Source organism: Lepidothrix coronata, unplaced genomic scaffold (assembly GCF_001604755.1).
Source record: "Lepidothrix coronata isolate B3197 unplaced genomic scaffold, Lepidothrix_coronata-1.0 Scaffold203, whole genome shotgun sequence".
Classification (NCBI taxonomy): domain Eukaryota; kingdom Metazoa; phylum Chordata; class Aves; order Passeriformes; family Pipridae; genus Lepidothrix; species Lepidothrix coronata.
The window spans coordinates 1031598-1057648 of NW_016690383.1; the positions used below are offsets into that span (position 1 = coordinate 1031598).

The following is a 26051-nucleotide window of genomic DNA, read 5'->3' on the forward strand; positions in this document are numbered from 1 at the left end:
TGTTCCTTCCAAACCAAACCATTCTGTGATTCTAAGCCCTTACAAGGGCCGACAAGGCAAACTACATCCTACCTCTGGATGCTTTGTGATCCTTTGATTTGCTGAGAGGGTGATTACAAGTATAATTTTAAGTCCAGGGGTTTTGCTGTGGTTGGGGTGAGTTGGGGGTGGGGTGGGGAGCCCTCTCCATGCTGCTGTTTCAGTACAATGACTTGCTGTACAGGAGCATATCCTGTCTGTTTGCCGTGGTCTGTGTGCTGGGCTCTGCACCAGGTTTTCCAGCGCCTGTGATTACTTTTCTTTCCGTTTTTCCCTGTCATTGGGCAGCGGGAACTCCGCAGGCAGAGCACAGCTGACTTCTCTTGGACTGCCTCTCACGGTCTGTGCACGTCGGTCTCTCTTCGTTGGGAGGGGAGGAGAGTTCTTCGCCTTCTCCTTGGAAAACGCCCTCTCCAGGATGCTCCAGTAGGAGCTGGTGGGAGGGAGGGAGTTCTGACTGCACCGAAAATGTCATAAAAAAAAAAAAAAGGCAACTGACAGAAGAGAGAATTTGTCCTCAGATTGCTGCTTTTTGCAGCAGCGTAAACTAAGTGTCTGCAAGTGCTGCGGGAGCTGCAGGAGGCAAAAATGAAGTTCAGAGGCGGGGTAAGATTTATTTAACTCTTCTGGTGGCTTCACAGCTTTCAGATGTGTATCTGCTCTGAGAAGAAGGTGGAGATACGTTTTTGGGGTTTCAGGACGTAAGTGAAATGCTTCAGCCTGCTTTGCAAAAGACCCCTTCACTGGAAAGTTATGGGAAAGGAGGTGAAATGGGATTAAAAAGGCCAGGAAATACCTGCTTGGAGGAGGAAGCCAAGGTGGGAGTTGAGAAAGTGGGAAGAGAGGGGGAAAGTTGTGCTCTTAGCTAGGAGAGAAGAAAGGGTGGAGCTTTTTCTTGGGTGGAAGGGGTACGAGGATGGGAAGGTGCCATCCTGGGGTTGGGCTCTGCTCCTGCCCTGCCCAGGGACCTGGGCTTCTGTCTCTGTCACTGCCATCCTAGGGAATGGCAGGAAGTACCTGCTTAAGGACTCGCTGCTGCTCAGTTCCTCCAGGAATTTACTTTAGGAAAACTTTGTCCATGTTTTAGCAGCAACCAGAATGCCTGGCTCTGTGCACTGCATCTGCTGCAGCAGGACAACCTCTGGAGCTTGGGAAAATGAATTTGTGGCAAAAGATTGGGAGGACTAGCATTGTTACCTGGAAAAAGAGATGAGTAGGAGAGGAGGAAAAAACCCCACATATCCAGCAGTGCCACAGAGAAAGCAGCTTGTGAGTTCCCTTTTCTGTGTTGTAGCTTAGGAAGAGGGACATTCAGTTAAGTTAAAAGTTGCCAAAGAGATGCAAAGATTATTTTCATACAATGTATAATTGGGCCACGGAATTCACTGACTGTGGAAGATGTTGAGGTCAAGAATGAGGGAATGTTACAAAAAAGTGTGTGGGCTTTTTGCCTGCTCAAGGCTTTAATTGGTAAACTTACCAAATTTAGGAAGAGAAGGATTGAAAGCATCACATCTGTAGATTTAAGCAATTCTCTGTTGAAGGCGAGTTAGCATGGGGCTGGAATATCCCATACCTGCTCTATCCAGAGATCTTGCATGTTTTCCTGCATAGTCTGGTGTTGACCACCACCTGAGAAAGGGTCTTAGTGATGAAGGGAAGGGGGCAGAGCTGTTGGAGGACCTGCTGAGTCCCTCCATACAACAGCACATCCAGAGGTGGAGATGACAGGGATTGAGAGGCCTGTGCTTGGATTTCTGTTGGCAAGGGGGATGCTGGAGGCAGGAAACCTCTGTACAGCTGTGGACATGGAGAAAGGTTGTCAGATAGGTGAGAGTGTGATAGGCAGAGGTGTTGTCTGGGGTGGTGCTTGATGTTCTCCGAGGGAACATGTGGGTGTGGAAGTGCCCTTCACATGCCCCGGGAATGCACGGGAGTGCTTGTTCTGTTTGGAAAGTTTTACTGTCTTTGAAAGACATCGTGGTCTGAAATGGTTGTGTGGGGTGTGTGGAATCCAGTAGGGAAGGGGGGAGGGCAGAGTGCTGCAAGAGTGACGGGGTGAGCCCTGTGGTGTGGGCAGTGAGGGACCAAGGGGAGTGCGGCAGTGACCGGAGCAGGGAATGGGGGTGCCGGGGGTACCCCATTGCTGCAAGGGGCACGTCCATCCCTTGGCTCTTATCTGTGGGATAGCATCTGAGTTGCTGCCCTCACTCACCTGCTCACTCTGATCAGCATCAAAACTCACTTGCAAGGGCAACAAGCTGAGGTTTTGCATTTTTTTGCCTTTTTTGTTTTGTTTTGTTTTGATGCTGTTTGTCTTCTGAAGCTGCTGTGGGATGCACAGGCCTGTGGTCACAGGTAGTACTGCCAAGCAAACTGTCAGCAGCAGCATCTTGTAACCAGCAGCAGCTTGTGTCCTCTGCTCAAGAGCAAAAATGTCAGCTCCCTAAATATAGAAATTCAGTGTATTTACTTTTCCAACCCCGGTGATCTTTCTGGTTTGCCCTCGTTCATTTTTTGTAGTGCTGTTTTATATTTAGCCTGTTGATTGAAATATCAACCTTTCCCCTCTTAGAGATAAACATTTTTCCTCTCCTTCAAATCAGTTCTTACAACTACCTTTTCCTTTTCACTGCTAATTGCTTCTCTTCCTACCTTATCCCCCTGCAAAGTAAAATGTAGAAAATATAATTATGTTGTCAACATTGGACAAATGATATCACCTGCTTACCATGCATATCTCCGTGGCTTTGTTTTGTTTCTGGCCCATCATAATTTGCACTTTTAATTTCCATTGGAGCTCCTTAGATGGATTCTTACTATTCTAAATCTTGCAGATGTCAAATGTCATTGATTAATGTATTGAGTCACAATTAATTACAGCAACATCTGCACCCACCATTGCTGTTTTTCTAAAGATTAAATTTTGCATTCACAGTTGTAACTCCCCACGTCCTACCTGCATTTGATAAATACTTAAAATGATTCCCACAATGTGATCCATTGCTCATATTTCCTATTCTGCTTTGCATTTTAGGGTGAGAGATTAAATGACTCTGTAGGTTGGAAAGTGAGGGAGGCAGAACTTTAACTTTGAGGTATTTTGCTACTGAGGATATAACAAATCTTTGTGAGAGCAGAATAAACTGGCTTCCCCTGTATTTCCAATTATTTTAGGTTTTAAAGTGTTTCAATTTGTCCCTACTTAAAATATGGAGGACTTCAAAATAATTACAAGAATTAGTCAAGGATGTAGCATTTCTATTTCTTTAATACAATTTTTGAATGGTGTATCCCATAGTTAAATCCTTCCAACATCTGGTTTAGGATGGGAAGGGAAGTATCAGGGAGGGAGAACCAGGTTCTGAGCATGGCAAGTGCTCCCTGACTCCAGACATTCCATTGTTGGTGATGTATTGCTCTAAAACAAGCAAAACTAAAATGTTATTCTGCTATAAATGGTCCTTGAGTGGCAGCTGCTGACATGGTAACTTTTTTTGCAAGTTAAAGTTGTTTCCTTTAACTCTGCTGGTCTGTGTTATCAGAGTCATTACCTGGTTTTGATCCCAATCCCTCTGACAGTTCTGATTTTCTCAGGCTGTCTTTTGGGAAATCAGTTAAAAAGCAAAATAAAACATTTCCTTCTGTTATTTAATTTTTCCAGCTAAACAAGCCAATCATGTGTCATATAAATAATTAGCTCAGCTCAGGTGGCTTCAGAACGGGCAGACAAATCCATGTGGTTGGTTGCAGAGGATTTTTATGGGAGAGCCGGAGCTGCCTCTCCGGGAACCTTCTTTCCCACCCGGCTGTTGACTAACAGAGTTGGTTGTGTCCAAAATGTGCAGCTGATTTTCAGTGTGGCAGGAGGAAGGAGGGTCCTAAGTGGCTGCACTTCAGTCTGTCAGGGATTCGCTGGCAGACAAGTGCTTGACTAAGATCCCTTGGTTCCGGTCCACCTCCGTTGTTTTCATTATTGCTTTTTCCATGCAGAGGGAAAGGGGAGCTCTCCCATTCTGCACCTCGGGAATTGAGGCCCTGGATAAAACAGTTGATTTCTGTCTGCTCTGCTGTCTAGCCCAGGCCGTGTCCAAACCCTTTCCCGGACTGTAAAGTGGAGTAGAAATCAAAGGAATTTTCTTTCCTTCCTGCAGCTTTGGCATGACAGTGAAGAATGTCAGACTATCCAGGAGACAAATGTTTTTTAACTGCCACCTCCCCACAAGGGGTTCGTTCTTGGTTCAGACTTGTATTGTCTTCCAGAATCTAATCTGAATTTCCCTTCCCACTCACATTTGGTTCTTGCCTGTTCTTCCGTTCCCGGCTTTGTAACTATTTCTGGAACCTGCAGATCAATCATCTTTCACTTGATACCAAGATAAAGGTGCCTCTTTCCATATGGCACCAGCTTCCTGTGGTTATTTAAGTGCAAGTCTCCTAAATGGATACAATCTAACCTGTAAAAATCCATTGCCAGAAGAAAATGTTAAAAGATACATTTTTAGATGTTGAAGCAGAAATCCTGTTTACGTTGGGACTTTTCTTTCTGATTATGGAGTTTCCCTGCTCCATCCAAAACCATTCACTTTGAGAACTCCAGGTGTTTTCATGTGCATCACTCATGGATGCTCCAGGAAGGAGAGGGAGTTGCTGGTGCTCCAGGTGCTGCCTGTTCTCTCAGTGGTCAGCAGCGCTTGTGTGTCTGGAATTGCTGTGCCAACATGGACCACCCAGGTACCCCCTCTGGGAAAGAGTCCTTCTTATACCCGTTGAGCTGGGTGTTCCATGGCCATGGACCAGCTGATGGACAAAGCCAGGGGGAACTTCTTGCTCTGTTCACATCAGCCCTGAAGCCCTGTGCTCATGGCAGAGTTACCCTCCATCTTCCAGCACACAAGAAAATTTCCCCAGTGTCCTCAGGCTGGCTGACTCGGATACTTGGGATTTTGTTGTGCAGAGCAAAAGGCCCTGTTTTTCATTGTTGAGGTGTATGAGCTCTCCAAGTCCTAAGCAGAGGAAAAACTTTATCATACTTTGGCATTTAGTTTAAAAGAAAAATATGTGTTTACACCTTCACAATACCATGTCAGCGATTTACTAGTTCACTTTAGGAAACTCTTTGGTACAGTCTTGAGTGGTTTTGTACTCCCAGGAGCTCAAAGGTATTTTCTGGTCTTGTTGACTCTTGTATGAATACAAAGAAAGGCTGGAACCTCGGCCAATGTAAACCTGGCTCTGCAGGCTGCATTCAGCAGCACCAATTTACACCAGCGGAAAGTCTTTCCCAAAATTTAATCACAGGGAGGGAAAAGGCATGTGGAAGTAGTACCGTGTTGGTAATTGCACTGGCCTGGTCCCCACCATTCGGGAGTGACGGCTTTTCCCTTCCTGGCCGGGAGCCACTGTTGTGCTGACGGCTCTGGAGAAGAGATTAAAAGCAAAGAGTGGGTTAAAATAGTGTGGGAATGAGTCCCTTGAAACGGTACCATGGGGTGGGTTTGAGAAATGTGGTGGCAGAAGTCAGCTTGTGCACTCTTGGGTAGGAGTGACCAGCAGGACAGCGGGTTTAGTGCGGGATGAAAGGCCAGTTTGAGGGAAGGCACGGGCACTCCTAAGCCCACAGGCACCAAGATCACATGGAGATTGCTCAAATTTTTGCAATTCACTGTTTGCAGCCTGTGCTGGGTGTGGCATTAGCACTGTGTATCCATCCTGCAATGCTTGGGATCCTCAGCCTGGGCCTCCTTTTGATCCCTTTAGTCTGGGCTCAGCTGCACATGGTGGAGCTGACCTAGATAACTTACTGTCAGTGGGCACCTATGCTCCCTTTCCTCCTTTCCCTGGGTCTGACACTCACCCAATCCCACTGTAAGGTGATTCAACTCACAGCCTGGACAGAAAACTACCAGCTTCTCTTTTCCTGGTCCTTGTTTTGCTGATTTAGTGAGTTGCATTAGTTTGGGTTGGAGGCAGGTCACTGTGTAAGCTGGTGCCAGGGAGGCAGCAAAGCCCAGAGGAGGGGACATATTCAGTTTGGTGCTGAGCTCTAGGCTGCACCTGACCTGCCTCTGAAGTGGTCGTTTTACAAGCATTGAAAAACAGTAGGAACTGGCCTTGCAGCTGAATTCTTGCTCGTCCCTGACTCCGCTGTGGTTCCCCATCACCATATCTGTGGCCACTGCGAGCGATTACATGTGGAACCAGTGTGGGAAAATGACCTGAATTAAAGCAATAAAAAAAAAATCAATCTGAGTTAGTTTTAATGCCTGTCAGATTTCCAGTCTATCTTATTGCACAAGCCAAAGGGTGCAGCTGCACACAGGGCAGGAGGGATGGTCCCTCTGCCTGTTCTCACTGTCACGAGGGCTTGTCCACCACTGCACTCTCATAGCAGCTTCCAGAAAAACTGATTTTCACAAGGAAGGGTCTAATCAGACCCTCACAGTCTGTGTTCTTGTAATTATCTGGAATACATACCCTTGCCACAGGGCTTTTGGAGTTGTCCAAGCTGATCTCTTGCCTAGTACGGGGCAGAGGATGTTGTAAGGGAACTGTACGTCAGCCGGGGGAGGTTTGGCACAGAGAAATCTCCAAGGGAGCCAGTGCTGTCCATAGGCAAACTGCTTTAATGGTTAATTAGCTCCACTGTAACAAATTTAACTCCCCAGACTGGGTTTTCTAGCGCTGATTTACAGCCACCATATTTGGTGTCTGCCTGCTAACAGAAAATAACTAACATTTTAGTTATTTTAATTTATTCGGTGCCTTACTGTCACACTCATCATTCAGTAGGAACATATGGTCATCACTGTGATTATTTTTTCCTAAATAGTGTCTTCTTTCCCTGCTTCCTTCCTTCTGCATTACTGTTCTGTTTCCATTTTGCAAAAAGGATTTATTTTCACCTCCTTTTACATTGCATCTGTTGAAGTTATTGGCAGTCAAACAGTTAACACTGACATTTGAAGCTGGTGCTAGACTTGGACATATGCAATAAAGCAAATGAGCAAATGCTGGCACTGAGAAGTGCCTATTGCTCAGCTGTGGGTTATGGCTGATGTTTATATTTGCGTTGAACTTGGGCTTGGGAGGGTACAACACTGAGTAAAGTTTATATTCTGGAGAATCTGACTGCAGCACGTCCCCCGATGGGTAACCTGGTCACATTTAATTACTGCTCAAAAGTTGCATTTAGTTGTGTTGTTTTTGGGGGAGGGGGGGTTGCTGTGTTTTTTCTTTTTAACAGACTTGAGGTAGTTATTTTGTTCTCACGGAGAGAGCTGGAGTTGAATGGGAAGACAAAAGCGTGGAGGAAACCGAAGCTACTTGGCCTTAAATGCCTGTCCCAGGGGAGGCGGCCGGAGCGCAGCTCTGTGTGTTGTCAGTGGGGTGGGTTGGCTCTTCCCTCGCCTGGATGTGGACAGCTGGGATCAGTTTGTCCTGGGCTGAGGGAGTGGCTGATGAAAGAGCTGCTGAAACTGCTAAGTGACGTTTTCTGTGAAAGTCTTTAGGATTATATAAACTTGGATTAACTGTGCGAGGGTGGAAGTTTCTCCTCAGTCGTTTTTGAGGCAGCTGTGTTTTAAGGCTGTAGTTATAAACTTAACCACTTGAAAAGTAGTTATTTTCTTTTGGGTTTGCCTTTGTTCCCATTACCTTGTCCAAAACTTGCTCCAGGGCTGCACCACTCTGGCAGAAGAATTCTAATTTATAGGCAGAGTTTATTTGTATGTTTATCTCTTTTTCTTTTGCCAGTGTTATCCTTTGTCTCACTACCTTCCTTCTCCAGGGGTTATCCTTTTTCTCTTCACCTTGGCTAAGAGGGTAGAAGAAAACAACAGAGCATTTTGCTGAAGGTGTGGAGGAATTAGCTTGGAAAATTTGGGGCATTTTAGAAAGATTACTTGATGACAGTATCTGTGAATCCCTCCCAGACTGGGTCTTTCCAAGCTTAGAACTCAGGCCTTCCAGACCATGAGACTAATTGGAAAAAAAGAAAAGAGGAAATCAAATTATGTTTCTTTGTGGTATTTGAGCCATTAGAGTGGATCTGGATTTGAGATTTCCAGAAGGAACTAATTTTCCTATCTGAAAACTGCTGGTTTCATGCAATCACTTCTGCCCAGGCACTGGACTTGTGAGGAGGAAGCCAGTTAGTACTTTATACAAATAGGCAAAACTGCATTTACCAGTCATTTACCAAATCAAAAACATCTTTCACCAATAAATGATTGGTAAGTCAAAACAACTGCAGGCTGAGGGAATTTACACCCATTTAGAGCCAAATTTGTACTTCAGCAGCTCTTGCCTTTATTACTGTTTAACAAAACTTCAGGTAAATTTTCTTCTGACCAAGGCTGGTTTTGGTTTTTTTCCCTGCACACCATCAGTCCCTGTACTCTGACCACTGTTATATCTTGAGAAGGAGCGGAAAGAAGAAAACCAGACAATGTGAATCAGCAAAAGTCACCTGCATCATTGTGTAGGGTTTTGGGGCTGGACGACACTGTTGAGGGTCCAGCATTCCCAGTTCGTGATGCTGCTGCAGGAGAGGGTGTCCGTGTGTTGCTCCTAGATGGGAACCTCTGTGGTGTTTGTGCCAGCAATGGCAACATCCCAGAATATAACAACATTCTCTGCAATGCATTAGTGCTTTAGGGAGATCATTTAGGAGAAGGGTTGCTTGCTGTGAGGAGTTTGCAAAGTAGGAAGGATTTCAGAATATGATAAGGAAATGCAGACAGGTGTGAGGCAAATGGTTCAACACGTTGTATCTCCTGTCTCTGGTTTCTGTGGTGTCTCTCATCTTGAACGCCTTGTACATCATCTCTCTGTTGTGTAGAGATTTTCCGGGCAAGCAGCAACTGAGTCACCACTCGGTGCACATTTCCCCTCCCTGTTTTAGTACGTGAGGCTGAGTGAAGTCAGAAGTCAGCAGACGAGTGTTTTCCAAAGATGGTGTCTGAACCCACATCACATCAAAAATGTAACCTTTAAAAGAAGGTCAGGGAATAGAAGTTGCTTGATGCGTGTTAGTGTCACAGTCTAAATTCAGTGGCGTGGGATGCAGAAATGCCCATTTCTCGTTTCTTCTAAATTTTCGCCGAATTTTCCCATTGGTTGTCTTGTAACAGCTTTTAAATTGGTCAGCAATGTGAAGCTGTTTGCTTGTGAGATGAATCATCATTAGTCATAAAAGATTCCGTACCTCAAAACGGCTTCCCGTTGTGAAATGAGATAAGAGAGGTGGAGAGAACACATTTCAGTCCCACTCCTGCTACAGGATGACTGGGAAAGGAAATCCAAGATTTATTCTCTTTATCAAATGCTTGTTTGATTGACTGATTTAAATTTATTGGAAATTTATCAGTAACTTTTCCCTCATGCTGTCTTGTCTTCCATCAAAGCAGTTGGTGTAAGCCAAGTGATCAGGTGTTGGTACACACTGAGTAGCGTTTTCAACAATAGCAGTGGGATTGTTCTCATATCCATGGCTGTCCATGGATAATCGTGGTTCTTGTGGATGGGGAGAGCTGCTTGAAAACCACAGGTATCCCAACCTTCCTCTGCTCTTGGCTGCAGGGATTAGGAGCTAACGGCATCCGGCTGACCATGGAGAGCGCTCTGACCGCCCGGGACCGTGTTGGGGTGCAGGATTTTGTCCTGCTGGAGAACTTCACCAGCGAGGCAGCATTCATTGAAAACCTGCGGAAACGCTTCAAGGAGAACCTGATCTATGTGAGTAGCAGTGACAGACACCAGAGTGTTCATCGCTGACCTGAATGTGGGTGTTTGGTGCAGAAGACATACCCAGCTCTGCTCTTCGGTTGGCTTTGGAGGTGGTGGTGTCAACTTTCACAGACCATTGCTTGTGGCAGAGCTAGTCTGGGATACTGTCATGTTGACAGATGTAGGGACTCCCTGCAGTGCTCCCGTTGAGGTCTGCTGGCATTTACAGATTTTGCCAGCACTGAAAATCCGATTTTCACCACATTCTTCCACGTCATGAATTCACTCACTTCCAGCAACCCCAGACTTGAACTTGGTCCTAAATGTATATCAGAAACAATCCAATATTCTTGCTGTTAGAAGCACTAAAACCATTTGAGGGGCTGTTTATCCAGCAAGGATCCAGCAAGGATAACATGTCTGGCATAACTCCAGCAGTGTCACTCTCACAGCACTAAGAGGTCACTGCCTCAGCACCCTTGGCCTGTTTGGAAGCTCCTCAGGAGCATCCCCGGGGCAGGCACTTGGCCTTCAGAGAAGTCTGAGCTCTCAGACTCTGCTGCCAGACCGTCTGTAACCTCCCTGCTTTTTGTTCTCTTTTCCAGACCTACATCGGCTCCGTTCTGGTGTCTGTGAATCCGTACAAGGAACTGGAAATCTACAGCAAGCAGAACATGGAGCGGTACCGCGGCGTCAGCTTCTATGAAGTTTCTCCTCACCTGTGAGTGAGTGGCCTGTGGGTAACAGAGCAGTTTTGTGCCATTCCCACGCAGGTGTGAGCAGCAGTGACGTGTGAAAACAAGCAAATAGGACTTTTCCTTGTGCTGAAAATCCTAGGGATATAAAGGACCCTCCGGAGGGTGTGGTGTGGGGCTCTTTCTATTCCTGTTCCTGTCTCCAAAGAGGATGAGTTGCCTTTGCAAGAGCAGTATTTGGAAAGGGAGTCAGTTCCTTCCTGGCTGGAGGAACAGAGTTGCTTGCCCCTGGCAGGACAGGAGTTCATTGTTCCAGGGTTACTTGGGGTCTCCGTGTCCGGGCCGTGAGTTTCCCCAGCACAGGGCTAACCAGGGGAAAGAGTGTGTCTGTTGTGTGTGGGTTTCTTTCCTACCTCTGCTGGTACTGCCTGACCAATATTTATCTGGTATTTCCCTTGTTGCTAAGATACCGTCAGCCTGTTGGAACAAGGAATGTATTTATTTACATGGTCTGGCCTGGTGAGTGTTCCCAATTTCCCATTCGAAAAAAAAAAGAAAAAAAAATTGAGGTTTAAAGTTATTTTTGAAAGCATTTGAATTTTTTTGTCGGACTGAATGGCTGAGAGCTGAGGCCACATGGCTTCAGAATGTTTTCTTTCAGGACCAAGGGCCAAATTCTGAGCACCTCTTGGAGGGGTTTTTATGTTGTATTCTGGTTTGGGGGTTTTTTTTAAGAGGTCTTGGAAGAGTAAATGATATTATTTTTGAGTGAACTATTTGGGTTGTTTCTTATTGCTGGCACATAGCCCAGGAGAGTAAACAAAACAGAATGCACTGCAAGCACAGAGAGGGGGAGAAACACCATTACTTGGGAAAGTCTAAACACTTGAAGTTGTATTTTTTTATGGTAAAAATGGGATTTTTATTGTGTGAACCTACGTGGGGGAAAATTAAACCTGAAAAAACCCTGCATTCAAACCTCCTCAGTTCTCCCCTTGGTGTAGATGTTCCACTTTGGCCAGGGTGTTCTTGAAGGGCTTCTGTGTCCTTAGATGAGAGTTTTGGGACTCTCTGGAAAATCCTTGGGACTGTGGCTCCTTTTTTCTGTGTGCAGTAGGTGCAGGACTGAGGATGATGGCAGTGCTCATGGATTGAAGCATTAAGCAGATGTGCTTTAATTCCTATATGTGCTACACTTAAATCACAGGGCAGCTGATTATTTCTTAGGCTGTTCTCTTTTCTTTTAACTAGTCCCATAAGAAGTTGTAAAACGTGCAGCTCATGAGTAAACCCTGGAGAACTGTAGTGCTGGATACCACTGCTGCTCCCACTGGGAAAACAGTGTTTTTCTTAACTGTTTTTACCCTTCCATTAAACCCCATTGCATTATTTATTTCCACTGCATTATCTGATGATGTATGCATTTAAAATTACTCTGAGGAGCATCAAAATGCCCTGTCTGCAGTGTGGTGCTCTGGGCTTCTCCTTTTACAGTAATTCAGGTGTTTTTTTTCCCTCTTTCTCCTCTTTTAAACTGATTCTAGAAAGCCAGAATTCTTCAAGATTCCAGTGTCAAACTAGTTTAAGTCTAGGCCTGAGCTCTGGGTTCTCTGGGAAGTACGTCACGTTCAGAGGAGGAAAGTTATCCCTATGGGCTTGGAACACAGCACACTTCCCAGGGATCTGTCACATCCTGTCCTCTTTATGGCCTGCCAGGGGGTTTGGAGATGGGGGCTACAAATGGGACCATAAACATCTTTAACTGAAGTGATTCTGTGTGTGCTGTGCGTGACTGCTGGAGCTCACAGTGCCATAAACCACCCAATAAAGGCACGCAGTCTAGAGGCAGTTCTTCAAATTTAAATTAAATTTACATTTATTCAGCTGTTTTCAAAATGCTCCAGAGGCAGGGTTTGGATGGGAAGAGAAGGATGTGATGTGTTCAGTGGGGTAAGTGTGGAGTTGTGTTGCTAGGTAGCTCACTGGTGTTGCCTTAGCACCAAGTATTAATAGACCTGAGAAGGCCACGGCTGCTATTTTGCTGTGATTATTTCTAATTAGTTGCACAGCATGAGAGGTAAAGAAAAAAAAGAGGAAAATTAAAAAAAAAGCAAAGCTAGCAGAAGGTTGTCAAGCATATGAAGACAGGATATCTGCTTGATCACCACATGTGAGACAGCTGAAAATATTGTTATGGAGGTTGTCTTAGACGAGTTGTGAAGGGTTGATGCTTCTCTTTTACTCTCTCCCATTGTCCTTTCCCTCTCCCTCTATGAGCAGTTACCATCATTGTCACTCATCTTCCTGCTCTCTGGTGCTTTAAGAGTGTGTATAACTGTGTAACTCTTGGCATGAAATCCTGTCTGGTCTGTGATGGGCAGGAAAAGAGAAGGGAAGGAAAAAGCAGCAAAGAGGAAGCAGGGACAGGGCCAGAGCTGGCTTGTGCAGGCAGGAGGTGTTTTGGGCAGTGCTTGGCCTAAGGTGAAGGGTAGCTGAACCTGCAGGATGCTCCTTAGTCTGTGCTGGCTCATCCAACTCTTCCCACCATCCAAGAGAAGCTGTGAGAGGTTGGGCTACTCTGGAGCCACATTACAGGATCCACCCAAATAGCAAAGTGCAGCTGTGACCACCTGACTGTGTCATCACCGAAAAGATAAGCAAGAGTAAACACCACTGGACAACAAGGTGTTTCCTGAATGTTAAGCTTTTTTGTCCTGGGGGACCAATGTTGAGAGATCATGTATATTTAGAAAAGTTGATCTGCACCATTTAGTCAACTTCTACAGAAACTTCTTTTGTCAGTTTGTGAAGGAATTTGGTAATTTGTGCTGTCACCCTGCAGAAACTGGGCTCAGTGGTTAAGTTGTGAATGGAGTGATCTCCTGTGTCTTCACCAGTGTGAAGGAGCAATATGGTCTCACCCAGCCCATGGACTGGGGCAGATGCTTCTTTTGGGGTGTGTCTTCCCGGAGTTCTCAGTGTGGGATAATCCTCTCTGAGGGGTCTCTGCCCTTCACCCGAGGAGCCACACCAATGCCTGGCTGTCGTTGTCCCGCAGCTACGCGATTGCAGACAACTCCTACCGCTCCCTGCGCACGGAGAGGAAGGATCAGTGCATCCTCATCTCCGGGGAGAGCGGGGCTGGCAAGACAGAGGCCACCAAGAAGATCCTGCAGTACTACGCCGTGACCTGCCCCGCCAGCCAGCAGGTCGAGACCGTCAAGGACCGACTGCTCCAGTCCAACCCTGTCCTGGAGGTAACTCCCATGGGAACCTGGCACTGAGTCACAGCAGTGACACTCACATTTTCCAGCTGAGGGGGTGGTGGAGGTGGGACCCCATGGGACATGACAGAGCGGAGAGCGTGTCCTGGGAGTGCTGGGTCATGGTGTGTGGGCAGATCATCTGCTCTGCACACCGGGGAATCCCGCTCTGATTCCAAGCCAAAGGAATGGCTGGCTGCTGCTGAGCTCGCTTGGCCCTTTCCACTCCACTGGGAGGAATTCTGGCATGGCCGGGGCTGCAGGGAGAGAGGGGAGTTTGGAGTGGGAAGAGCTCTGGTTCACTGGATTAGTCTGCAAAGGCAGGAAGGGGCACACTGCAGTGGGCAGCGGATAAATGCGTTTGTGGGTTCATTTTCTGGTGCTGTGGTGTCCTCTAGTGTCCAGCCCCAGCTGTCTGTGTAGTGCCCGGTGATACTCCTGCTCCATGCTCAGCTGGGTGCTGTATCCTGGGAAAGGTGTGCTCCCAGGAGCAGGGAGAGCCCGGCAGGCCCTGTCCTGTTGGGATAGAGCCTGTTGTCAGTGGAGCAGCAGGTGGCTGTAACAAATGGCTGTGACGAAAGAGGAACCTTTGAAAAGACTGTCAGACATGACATATGTTGTCAACAGTGGACCAGCATTAAAATAAGCTTTGCTGAGGGGATGGAAGTATTTCCAGAGGATGTTCCATCTGCAGTGCTTGCAGTGGGTATAAAGATCAGCCTTAGAATTTGGGGAGCAATCTGCTTCCTTCTTGTTTTTCTTTGCAGAAAGGAAAATCCTGGGCTTTAGTGGCTGTAAACAAATAACTGGCAGCTTCACCAAAGTGTTTATAAATAATCTTATTTGGTACTTATTTATTTCTCTCTAATCATTTTCATTTCAGGCCTTTGGAAATGCAAAAACCCTTCGAAATGACAACTCCAGTCGATTTGGGAAATACATGGATGTGCAGTTTGATTACAGGGTAACTTGAAATCTGTTTTGTACCTTGGAAGCTGTGCCAGTCATAGCAGTTCTCTGTTGCCTGTGTGTTCTTGTACTGATGTGTGTGTGGAACAATTGTTTTGCATTTCCTTGATGACAACGTGAGCAGAGTCTGTGGTAGCAAAGTTTACTTCCAGTGGGTTTATAGTACTCACTCTCCTTTCTTTCTTCCCTTATTTCTCTACCTAAGGAGACAGTGAGATTAAATCCTCTTATTCCTAGGGTATATGTGCACTGTGCAAATGGATACTCCCGAACTAAATCCACATAATCCAGCTGTGATCTGAAGATAATCTCTGTCCTGTGTAACTTTGCACAGTGTTTGTTTCCATTCTGATCCCTGGTGTCCCACACTGTCCCACACAGTGCAGGATCTGAGGAGCTCAGCATTGCAGTCCTTTAAACATCTCAGGATACAATCCCTCCACACTTACAGTTTTGTGAACACCTTCTGAGAAGGAATTTTACACAAGACAACATGCCATTCAGTGTGTTCTGTGGCCAGGATTGGTGTTAACACCATGTCATTGTCACTCAATAGCTCATTTTGCATGCACTTGAGCACCCAAATCACCGTGGAGCTGAAACAGAGCTTGTGATACAAAATGACAGATGATTTTCTGTGTTTTTATGGGCTTTTGTTTCAGATGCTGTTTGTCTTTGAACAGACAACCAAGAAGCAGAAACATTTTCCTTTATGTTGATGAACTGTTTCAATGTACCTGGTTTGATTTAGGGGGCTCCTGTCGGGGGCCACATCTTGAACTACCTCCTGGAGAAATCCCGAGTTGTGCACCAGAATCACGGCGAGAGGAACTTCCACATTTTCTACCAGCTGCTAGAGGGAGGAGAGGAGGACTTGCTGCGGAGGCTGGGCCTCGAGAAGAACCCGCAGCAGTATCATTATTTAGTAAAGGTGAGCATTAACCAGTAATTCTTATAATATTTTTATATTATAGAACCAAGATGTTCTCAGTTGATTTTGTCGTTTCGTTCCCTCACTTCAGAAATAACTCTGAGCTGACTGCTGTTGAAAAGAAGCATATAACAGAAGTGGATTGAGCATGGATAATGTATCTTTGACAGTTATTTATTTATTTGTGTCAAACTGTGTCTTTTTAGGGTCACTGTGCAAGGGTCAGCTCCATAAATGACAAAAATGAGTGGAAGATCATGCGAAGAGCCCTGTCCATTATTGGCTTCAGTGACAGTGAGGTGGAGGTGAGACATGTGTGGAAGCACAGCTGATTTTCCTGCTTTTAAAGAATTTTTCTGCTTTGATTTGGGATTTCTGATTGCAATCAAATGAGAGTGAATCAATTCAGAGTGAATGTATTCTCTACCGAAATCCTGAAAAAGATACAAAATGTTCTTGTGAAATGTTAATTAACATAAAAACCTCACTGTGTGTTCGTTTCATCATCCTGACTTCTGCCTCTTGCTTCCATCCCAGGATTTGCTGAGCATTGTGGCCAGCGTTCTGCACATGGGGAACGTGCAGTTTGCTGTTGATGAGCAAGGAAATTCTCAGGTCACTACAGAGAATCAGATTAAATACCTGGCTAGGGTGAGTATCACCAGTCAGGGAGATATTACAGGAAAGGTGAATTGTGGCAGTTTCCTTATTTTGAACTTGATACCGTCATATAATTTTAGAATATGATTTAGAAGCTCTCGTAAATTTTACTTTTGTTTGACCTAAATAAAATGCAAATATTATCATCAAAACCCTTTAATTGACATCCTCTCTCTTTACCACCTGATCCACCACTGCTTTGTGGTTTTCACCTTCAGGCAGAGAGATAGGAATAAGACTCTGGAGAAGAACTTTAAAGAAAAACCCACCTTTGTGGCTTTGCTTGGTCAGTTTTTTATGCCAGAACCATCAAGCCAATGTATTTGTTAGGTCATATCACTGCCAGAAAGGAGGGGATGTGTGGGAGAAAAGGGAGGGATTGATGCTGCAGAAGACTTGCAGTGTGAGTGGAAAACAAAGGGTTGATTCACTGGACTGGGATTTTAGGAAGCAACCTTTCTGATGTCTTAAAACTATTATTAGTAATTGGAACATACTGCTTCAAAAATCAATTTAATATCCCATTGCTTTGCAGCTTCTAGCAGTGGAAGGCTCTGTTCTTCGGGATGCACTGACCCACAAGAAGATCATAGCAAAAGGGGAAGAGGTAAGAACAGGACCTAGGGATCTGGGAGGCACATGGAATTAACACACCTTGAGCTCTCATACCAGAGCCCAACAGTCCCTTCTCACTTGTCAGAGGACTCAGTGCAGGAATCCCACAACCCGCTGGTGACTGTTCACCTGGGAGGCAGCGCCAGGAGCTGAGCCCAGGCGGGCTGTGGAGTGGCTGTTAATTAATAGTGATCCAGGGGAGTGGAATCTCTTGTTGGAGTGGATGTTGAATGGCTTTTGTCTCCTCCTGCCTGCAGCTGGTCAGTCCCCTGAACCTGGAGCAGGCGGCCTATGCCAGGGACGCTCTCGCCAAGGCTGTCTACGGACGCACCTTCTCCTGGCTGGTGAACAAGGTCAACAAGTCTCTGGCTTACAAGGCAAGTGAACCTTTTGTTTCTTGATATCCAGCCACCTGTGAAAGGAAATTCCAAATCTTTTAGCTGCAAAGCAGTGAATGCAAGTTCCAAGCCTTAGGGATTTATAAATTGTTTTCCAAATTAAGCAGTAAATGCTGGAACTAAATGATCAAGATCTGGTGATGGATCGTAGCTGTGAGTACAAATCTACATTTATTTTTTTCTCTATTGCAGGACGAAAAGTTTCCAGGCTGGAGAAGTACAACAGTTCTAGGATTGCTTGACATCTATGGATTTGAGGTTTTCCAGCACAACAGGTTTGTTTCAATCAAAGTCTCTTGAGTTTTGAGTAAACTCTGCATGACTTCATTCATTACAGTGCTTCTCTACTTTGTGATTCAAGACCTTATTCCATCTCTGGTTCTCTTAATAAGAGAAAGAGGTGGAATTTAAACTTCAGGAAATCAGTTGGAAAACTGATAATCACAGGGACTCTAACACCTGGGGCATCCAGCTAATAATTAGCATTTACAGCCAGGTCAGTCTGGAACCTCCCTGAGGGACAGCAATGAACAATCTCTCAAATTTGAAGTGTTATTGGTCACTTATTAAAAGTTTCTGTGTTCCTCCATATTTCCATCCTTCATGTTCCATCCTTCCTGTTGTTTTCCCCTCCTTCTGTAACCAAGTTTCACTAAATAATCAACTTACTATATTTATACAGCCAGTAAATAAACATTTCACAAAACCTCTTCCGTTTCTGCTGATTTACTATATTCATGCTGCTCCCACTGTTTCACTTGTGGTACAGTCTTAGTGATTGTTTTTCTGATTTTTGTTTGCAGCTTTGAGCAATTTTGTATTAATTATTGTAATGAAAAATTGCAGCAGCTCTTCATAGAGCTCACGTTAAAGTCAGAGCAAGAGGAATACGAGTCCGAAGGCATCGCGGTAAGAGCCAATGTCATCCCTTCACTCTCTCCTTCCCAGCACCTCCCCACTGAAATTTCCATGTGTTTTTCCAGCCTAGAATTGTTTTCACCCCCAAGTGTGATTTCTTGTCTTTGCAGTGGGAACCGGTTCAGTATTTCAATAACAAAATAATTTGTGATTTGGTGGAAGAGAAATTCAAAGGCATCATTTCTATTTTGGTGAGTCGAAAGCACCTTTTTAAATGAAAAGTTTGGGGCAGTGTAGTGGCAAACAAGGCCAAGAACATAGAAATAAAACAGTTTTATGTTAGGACTGTTTGAGCAGGTGGGGAGAGCAACAATACACTGAACAGTGACACTATGAAAAGCCATTGTATCACCTCCATGGACTCTGGGGAAAGCAGCTCCCAATCCAGGCAGTCTGGAAGGAGGGAAGTGTTTTCCTTCTCAGCTCAACAATTCTTCACTCCTTGAAATCAGAGCTGGTTACCTGTGGAAAGGCCAAAGGGCCAAACTGGGGCGGTGTTTCAGTGAGACAGAGTCAGGGCTGGTCTGGGTGCCCACAGGCCCAGTCAGAAACCAGTCCTGGAACGTGTCTGTTTGTAGGATGAAGAGTGTCTGAGACCTGGGGATGCCACAGATACAACATTCTTGGAGAAACTGGAGGAAACTGTGAAAAACCACCCTCATTTTCTCACGTGAGTGTTCCCACAGCTGAGGGCAGTTGCACTGGTCAGGTCCAAGTGTGTGAGAGAGCCCACAGCTTTAGTTATTCCTAGAAAACATTGTGCTCATGGTGTGTAGAGCAGTAGCATCCTTGGTGTGCTGGGTCCCCCATAAAGGATGATCAAGTTTTCTTTTGCAGAGATTTGATTGTGATTTAAGATAATATAAAATAAGCTGGCAATACTGACTGCCTGGCTCTTCTCAGGCCTGAGCTTCAAAATACAATTGGGGCAGCAAAACTCTCATTACTGACTTGCCACGTCACCTTTCAGATTATTTACTTCAATTTTGGAGCTCCAAATGTCTTTTTATTGTGAACGTTCTGCTTATGCTCAGCTTAGAACCTGTACAGCATCTCATGTGCACGCAGAACCCCTCTGCAAGGAACACTGAAATGCACCCCTTTGAAATAAACATAAATACATTTAATAACATTTTTATGATGTGCTGGTGGATAACTCTTGATTTACTTGTGGTCTTGAAAATCACCAAGTCAGATTCCATTCCCTGTCCCCCTTCTGTGTTCGCTCAGGGACTGAACGTCACGGTGCCTTTTGAAGTGACTCTCCCAGAAGTTTGTTTCTCATGGAGCTTTTTGACTTTCTCCCCAGGCACAAACTCGCTGACCAAAAGACACGGAAGTCCCTGGGGCGGGAGGAATTCCGGCTCTCTCACTACGCTGGGGACGTCACCTACAGTGTGGCAGGTGAGCCTGTGCATCACCTTCCTCCTTTTCTCCTCCTCCCATCCCCTGCCCTTTGAGTTAAAACAGCTCCACTGTGTAGTAAAGAAAAATCTGGGCATAGAATTTTTCCTGCCCCTGAAGTTCCCATGGAACAGCAGTGGGAGCCTGAGTGGTTTCTTTTTCTTCCAGGTTTTCTAGATAAAAACAATGACCTTCTCTTCCGGAACCTGAAGGAGGTGAGTGTGGACAGAGGGTGTTTCCAGCACCCTGCAGAATGAGCAGTTGGGTTTAAAATGGGATGGACCTGAGGGAAAAGATCCTTCTAGACTCCACCTGGAGAACATGTGTCCATAAGTCTGTGCTATGAAAAGAGCAGTTGAGGTGCCCAACGTTCATTTTATTATTAAAAAGCAACACAAACCAAAAAAACCCCAAACAAAACCAGTTTTTGTCCCATGTTTCTCTGGTGGTTCACTGAGGAATGGTCTGTACTTTATCTCTGAAAACCTGTCTCTCTCTGCAGACCATGTGCAACTCTGAGAACCCCATCATAAACCAGTGTTTCGACAGGACAGAGCTGACAGACAAAAAGAGACCTGAAACGGTAGGAACACGAGAGCTGGAGGGAAATGGGGCTGTTTCCTCTTTTTAAAGACATGAGCTCTCTAACATGGTGATCCCAGTGAGAGCCCCTCGCATTCAAAGCTGGGAGCCCGTGTTTTGCAGTCACCAGCTCCAAGTCATTGCTTCATACATAGTTTTCTTTTCTCTTAGGCAGCAACTCAGTTCAAAAACAGCCTCTCCAAACTCATGGAAATCCTGATGTCCAAAGAACCCTCCTACATTCGTTGCATGAAACCCAACGATGCTAAACAGGCTGGTATGACCCTGGGGACTCTTCTTTGGCAGATGTAGAGCACTAGATCCCAGTCAGTGAGGCACAGAAAGGAGCAGAAATGAAGTCCTGCAAGATTTGTTCATTTTGGGTCTGTGCCAGAGCTTCTCACAGGGAGGTGGTGGCAGTGCCAGCAGCCAGGAATTGGAACGGGAGCACTGGTCTTGGGTGAAGTAGGGTCATGGTTAAAGTAAAGAATTATTAACCTACATAAATGCCCTTTAATGACCTTTATTCTCCCTCATTTTTTGTTCCTGTGTGCATAGAACATCCTAAAGGAAAACTTTGTCTTGGAACTAAATATAAATTGTTAAAAAGGGATGGGGGGAAGGCAGGAGACACAAAGTTATGTGGGAATTGCACTACAAGGGTGGGTTAGAGGTTAAAGATGATTGTGCAAGATACAACAAGAGCTGAGCATTCCCCTTCTCCAGGTGAAGGGGCAGCCACACACTGATCATGTTTCTCTGTTTCCCTGCTCTCTCCAGATCGATTCGATGAAGTTCTTATCAGACACCAAGTGAAGTACCTGGGGCTGATGGAGAACCTCAGGGTGCGCAGGGCTGGGTTTGCATATCGAAGAAAATATGAAGTTTTCCTGCAGAGGTAAAATTACCTTGGACTTCTTTCCACTGCTGCTGCCTCTCCCTGGTCTTCCTTCCACCAGTGCCAAGGCTGGGGAGTCGTTCTGAACAGCACAGAGGCAGCCCTAAAACCTCACAGACCTATTTTCTAGAGGGGGCCTCTGTCCTTTCTTCTTGGATTGGAGTTCTCTCCCTGAGGTTTGTTCTCCTGCCAATTTGCAGGTACAAGTCGCTGTGTCCAGAAACGTGGCCCACGTGGGACGGGCGGCCCCACGACGGGGTGGCCGTGCTGGTGAAGCACCTTGGCTACAAACCAGAAGAATACAAAATGGGACGGTTAGTTCTTCTGTGTTCTTCATTTGAGGTTATAAATCATCAGGTGTCCATGTAATGGCTCTTAAATAAGGCTTCTCTACCCAGTGGGCGAGGGAGGGATTACGGAGCCCAAAGAGGACGCCAAGGGTAGAAAGCAAACTTCTCCAGCATGTTAAATGTAATTCTGCATTTCTGTTTCTAGAACAAAGATTTTTATCCGCTTTCCCAAGACCTTGTTTGCAACAGAAGATGCTCTGGAAGTGAGGAAGCAGAGTCTGGGTGAGACACTCACACTGCAGTAGCTGTCTCCTTTCTCATTGTTTTTTTTGCTGTTTGTTCAGGGAGGGATTTCTATTTAAAAAGTTGAGTCTTTTTCTACCAAAACCTGCTTGGTCACAGTCACAAACTGCTGTTTTGTCTTGCAATTTCAGCAACAAAAATGCAGGCCACGTGGAGAGGTTTCTACCGCCGGAAGAAATTCCTGACCATGAAACACTCAGGTACGAGAGACACAGAGAGAGAGAACGTTCCCCCAGCAGCCCCCACAGCAGTTCCACGTGCTGGTGCTTTTTACTGACATTTATCCAATGGTTCATATTGTTAAAAACTTACATTATATTCTTTTCCCTGTGCCACGCTGAAGGCTGTTTATTTCCAGGGCGGGCTTTCCTGAGCGCTCTTTGGTGCCAGCTTTGTCTGGAGTCAGTGCTGGGATGAAGGACCTCACTTAGTGCAAAATCTTTGTGTTTTTTTTTAGCCATAATCATCCAGTCCTGGTGGCGGGGGACCTTGGGACGCCGAAAAGCTGCCAAGAGGAAGTGGGCAGTGGAGACCATCAGGAGGTGTGTAAAGAACAGCCCAAACCCTCAAACATCACTTATTCCCTCGTAATAAGATGCAAAAAATAAAACTTTGTCACTACAGTATCTGGAGCTTTTTAAAAATAAATTACAACTATTAAAGAAAGCCTAGAAAATTGAATTGAAAAGGAGCTTTAAGTATCACAAGTTTTGGACATCACTTTTCAAAGTTTCTAATAATATCTTCTTCCTCCTCAGGTTCATTAAAGGTTTCATTTACCGGAACCACCCTCGGTGCCCAGAGAACGAGTATTTCCTCGATTACATCCGCTACTCCTTCCTCATGAACCTCAAACGTAACCTGCCAAAAAATGTCTTGGATAAGTCCTGGCCAACTCCTCCCCCGTCTCTCTCTGAGGTAGGAATGGCTGCCCTGGGATCTGGGGAATCACACGTGGGATGGGGGAGGGAAATGGCAATACTGGGGACCACAAGCCTGAGGGGACCCTCCTGCTCTGAGCAAGAGAACCAGGTTCCACACTGCACCAGCATCCCTGCTGGTGGAATTAATCCAGACATCAGCTCAGGGGTGTAATCACAGCACACCCGTGAAATCATTAGTTGCAATGCCATTTTCTGCTGGTTTTCTCACCCATTTCTGAAATTCTCTTCCATTTCCCTCTGGACAAATTCAGCTCCCTCTGGACAGTTAAACTGGTTGCACTGACAACGTCACTGCCTGTGAGAACATATTAAATGTCCTCTATTGCCATTACTATCCTGCATCTGGCTGAATTGGTTTATCTGATCGAAACAAAATATTGCAGAAAATCCCAGTTACCTTATCCAGAGAGAGGCCCTTGTTTGGATTGCAGGTACAGCTGGAAGGAAGGAAGGGCACAGCAGTGTAGAGTGGGGGGATCCTGGTATTTATTCCCCCTTCTAAAGCAGCTGGAGAACGTCACAGGGCAAACTCTCATAGAAAGGCACAAAATAAACTAATTATTTAATTCTAAAAGCAACTCTTAAGTCATGAAACAGCATTTTAACCCAGCAGTGCATTCTCTGCAGTTGCTTCTCCTCTGCACTGTTGGGTTTGTCAGCAGCTCTGAGCTGTTTATTATAAATTTATTATCAATTCCCGTGCGATTTCCCCCTCAGGCGTCGCAGCTCCTGCGCCGGCTGTGCCTGCAGAACATGGTGTGGAGCTACTGCAAGAGGATCAGCCCCGAGTGGAAGCAGCAGGTACGAGGCATCCTTTAGGGTGTTTCCCAAACCACACTGACATTCCCAAGAGCAGAGCTCAGCATTGTTGACTGCAAGGAATGAAGGAGAGGAGCAGCTGGATGGGAGGGGCGGGGGAGGCACAGTGGGGATGTGGAGGGGCTGGTGAATCGCTGCATTCTGGGGTGGTGTTACAGCTCCACAGGAACACTGTCATTTATTTGCCCTTAGGTTAGAGACAAAGCACTAAAAGACTGGAATGTGTATGAAAGAAAACCCGTTCTATACATATTTGAATACGTACTATTTAAACACTTTGTGTAGCCAAGCCCCTACATAATTTCTCTGCTGAAAGGCCCTGTTATTCTGCCCATGGAAGATAAATATATAAGAAGCTGCATTATTCTGCCTGTACCATGTAAAGTAGAGAGTAAGGGTGCTGCAGACACAAACCCAGTCATATTCCAAACAGAGAACTTACATGAACAGTTCCAGCTGCTGTTGCAACTGAAAAAGTGATACTGAGATTTGATTGATCTTAATCACGGAACTGTAGGGGGAGGGAATTTTTATAAATATAAATTTTTATATTTTTATATTAAAAAAAGGCTCAGTAAAGAGGCATAGAAGGAAATGTAGGCAACAAACCAGTGGGATGTAGCTGTAATAGCTGCCATGAAGGTTTTTCATTGCACGGTGTCTCACCTTCTGAGGGCTGCAGTGCATCGACACCTGTAAGGAGGGGCTGTGTCTGAGCCCGTGATTAAGGACAGGGGATTAACACCAGCTCAGCAGAACACTTGCTTTCCCCCAGCAAACCAGACTCACTGATGATGAGGATCTTTTATCCCCATTTTTCCCTGTAAATCGTCTCAGGTCCCTTGTCCTGTGTCACAGCACCCACAGCATTTGCCCCAAGTACAGCAACGGGGTTTCCTGTTTCCCCAGTCACTGGTGTTGTTCTTGCTGGGAGGGCAGAGCACAGGTCGTGCAGTGTGGGGTGACTGTCCTGGAACTCTGCCACCTCACAGGGACTAAAGGCTTATGGTGACTAATCATCCAAACAGGAACTCCCAGGGCCATACGGTGCCTAATGGAATTGTGCTGTTTGTCAGGATAAGGTGGGGAATACTGAGCAGATCAGAGAAGGTGTTACACAGCACTGATAAGGACATGACTTTTGTCAGTGCTTCAAGTAAAGATACTGCAAGGCTTCAGGGGGAAAGAAAAGTAAGTCTTAAGCTTTAAAAAACCCATAAGGGATAGAGCAGAAGAGCAAACTGTGCATCTTAAGGGGAAGAGGTTGAGAGAAGCTCTGCAGTGGGAGAATTCTGAGACTTTTTAAACATGGGCATTATTAAAATCCAGAGACTATGTGTCATGTCCAGATAAATTCAAACAGGAAATAAAATATTTACTTAAGAAAGAGAAAGGAAAAAAGGGTGAGTGATGTATGGAATATTGATGTAATTTTGTGACTGGTATGGTTCAGGAGGTCAGAACTAAATGACAATTGTTAATAAAACAAAAAAGGGAACATCTCTTTTAAGACAAATGTATCTTTTTAACAAGGAGAAATCTTAAACTAAACAAGAATTCATCTTCTGTCCTTGCAGTTGGAACAGAAAGTAATTGCCAGTGAGATTTTCAAGGGTAAAAAAGACAATTACCCTCAGAGTGTTCCCAGACTCTTCATCAACACTCGACTGGGTGAGTAGGTGTTGCCAAGTTTAACAGGAGGAAGGAAGGAGGGGATTCATCTACTCTTTCTTGCTAGAAATTTCTTTCTGACCCCCCACCTCTTTGGTTTTAATACAGGTAAGGAAGAGATACATAATAAAGTCCTTCAGGCTTTAGAAAACGAAGCACTTAAGGTGAGATATGTATCCCAGTACTTTTGTCAAGCTTCCAGAGTTATTCAGCAGAAGAGATTAGATTTCTGAGGAAAGTACAGCAAGAACTTTACATTGTATTAAGCTTGTAATACTTTGGAGGATAGTCTGTGGGAAAAGCTGATGGCTCAGAAAGAGGAGATTTGGGCAATTAAATTGTGTCAGTTAAGAAGTGAAGGGGTTGCAGCTGGAGAGGAAGGGAGAAACCTGCAGAGACTGACACTGGGGGTTTGCAGGCCCCCAGCCCTGACAGCTGCAGCCCCCACGGTGCTGCTGGGAACTGCTCGGGGTCAGCAAGGAAGTTCTGCCCCAGGGAACGGGACTCAAAAGAATGATCTCCTCCATTCCCAGCTTCCCAAGCACTGGGCTGTTCCTCCTGGGCGCTCTCTGGGCTGCAGGTGGTTCCCCAAGCTGTGTTTTGGCCCTGCTAACCCTTGTTTCAGTATGCAGTGCCTGTGGTCAAGTACGACCGGCGGGGGTACAAAGCCAGGCCGCGGCAGCTGCTGCTCACCCAGAGCGCTGCCATCGTCGTGGAGGAGTCCAGGATCAAACAGAGGATCGACTACACCAACCTCACAGGTGGGAATGGGCACGGAGACAGACTCCCTGCACTGCACTCAGTTCAGTAATGCTAATACAAGATCCAGTTTGTCAGTCCTGGACAAGAACAGAATTATCTGATCCTGGACAAGAACGGAATTGTCTGATCCTGACAAGCATTTCAACTCTGTAATATCTTGA

General features: G+C 45.5%; 1 protein-coding gene across 7 annotated transcripts in view; it reads left to right on the top strand.

Annotated features, from left to right (window-relative positions):
• Positions 1–26051, top strand: part of MYO1C (myosin IC) — a 55110-nt gene that overhangs the window by 25645 nt on the left and 3414 nt on the right. For 5 of the 7 annotated variants that reach the window (XM_017832563.1, XM_017832566.1, XM_017832570.1 and 2 more), the window contains exons 2-28: positions 9622–9777; positions 10374–10489; positions 13522–13720; positions 14610–14690; positions 15447–15626; positions 15833–15931; positions 16164–16277; positions 16822–16893; positions 17159–17278; positions 17492–17574; positions 18103–18208; positions 18328–18408; positions 18796–18887; positions 19527–19621; positions 19790–19836; positions 20124–20204; positions 20375–20480; positions 20984–21101; positions 21302–21415; positions 21597–21673; positions 21826–21894; positions 22152–22236; positions 22453–22612; positions 23356–23439; positions 25035–25128; positions 25237–25292; positions 25754–25889. In XM_017832563.1, the coding sequence (XP_017688052.1) occupies positions 9622–9777; positions 10374–10489; positions 13522–13720; positions 14610–14690; positions 15447–15626; positions 15833–15931; positions 16164–16277; positions 16822–16893; positions 17159–17278; positions 17492–17574; positions 18103–18208; positions 18328–18408; positions 18796–18887; positions 19527–19621; positions 19790–19836; positions 20124–20204; positions 20375–20480; positions 20984–21101; positions 21302–21415; positions 21597–21673; positions 21826–21894; positions 22152–22236; positions 22453–22612; positions 23356–23439; positions 25035–25128; positions 25237–25292; positions 25754–25889 (2821 nt within the window). Of the gene's footprint in view, positions 1–360; positions 646–9621; positions 9778–10373; positions 10494–13521; positions 13721–14609; positions 14691–15446; positions 15627–15832; positions 15932–16163; positions 16278–16821; positions 16894–17158; positions 17279–17491; positions 17575–18102; positions 18209–18327; positions 18409–18795; positions 18888–19526; positions 19622–19789; positions 19837–20123; positions 20205–20374; positions 20481–20983; positions 21102–21301; positions 21416–21596; positions 21674–21825; positions 21895–22151; positions 22237–22452; positions 22613–23355; positions 23440–25034; positions 25129–25236; positions 25293–25753; positions 25890–26051 lie in introns of those variants that run through there. The other 2 variants (XM_017832565.1, XM_017832569.1) reach the window with 2 other exon arrangements.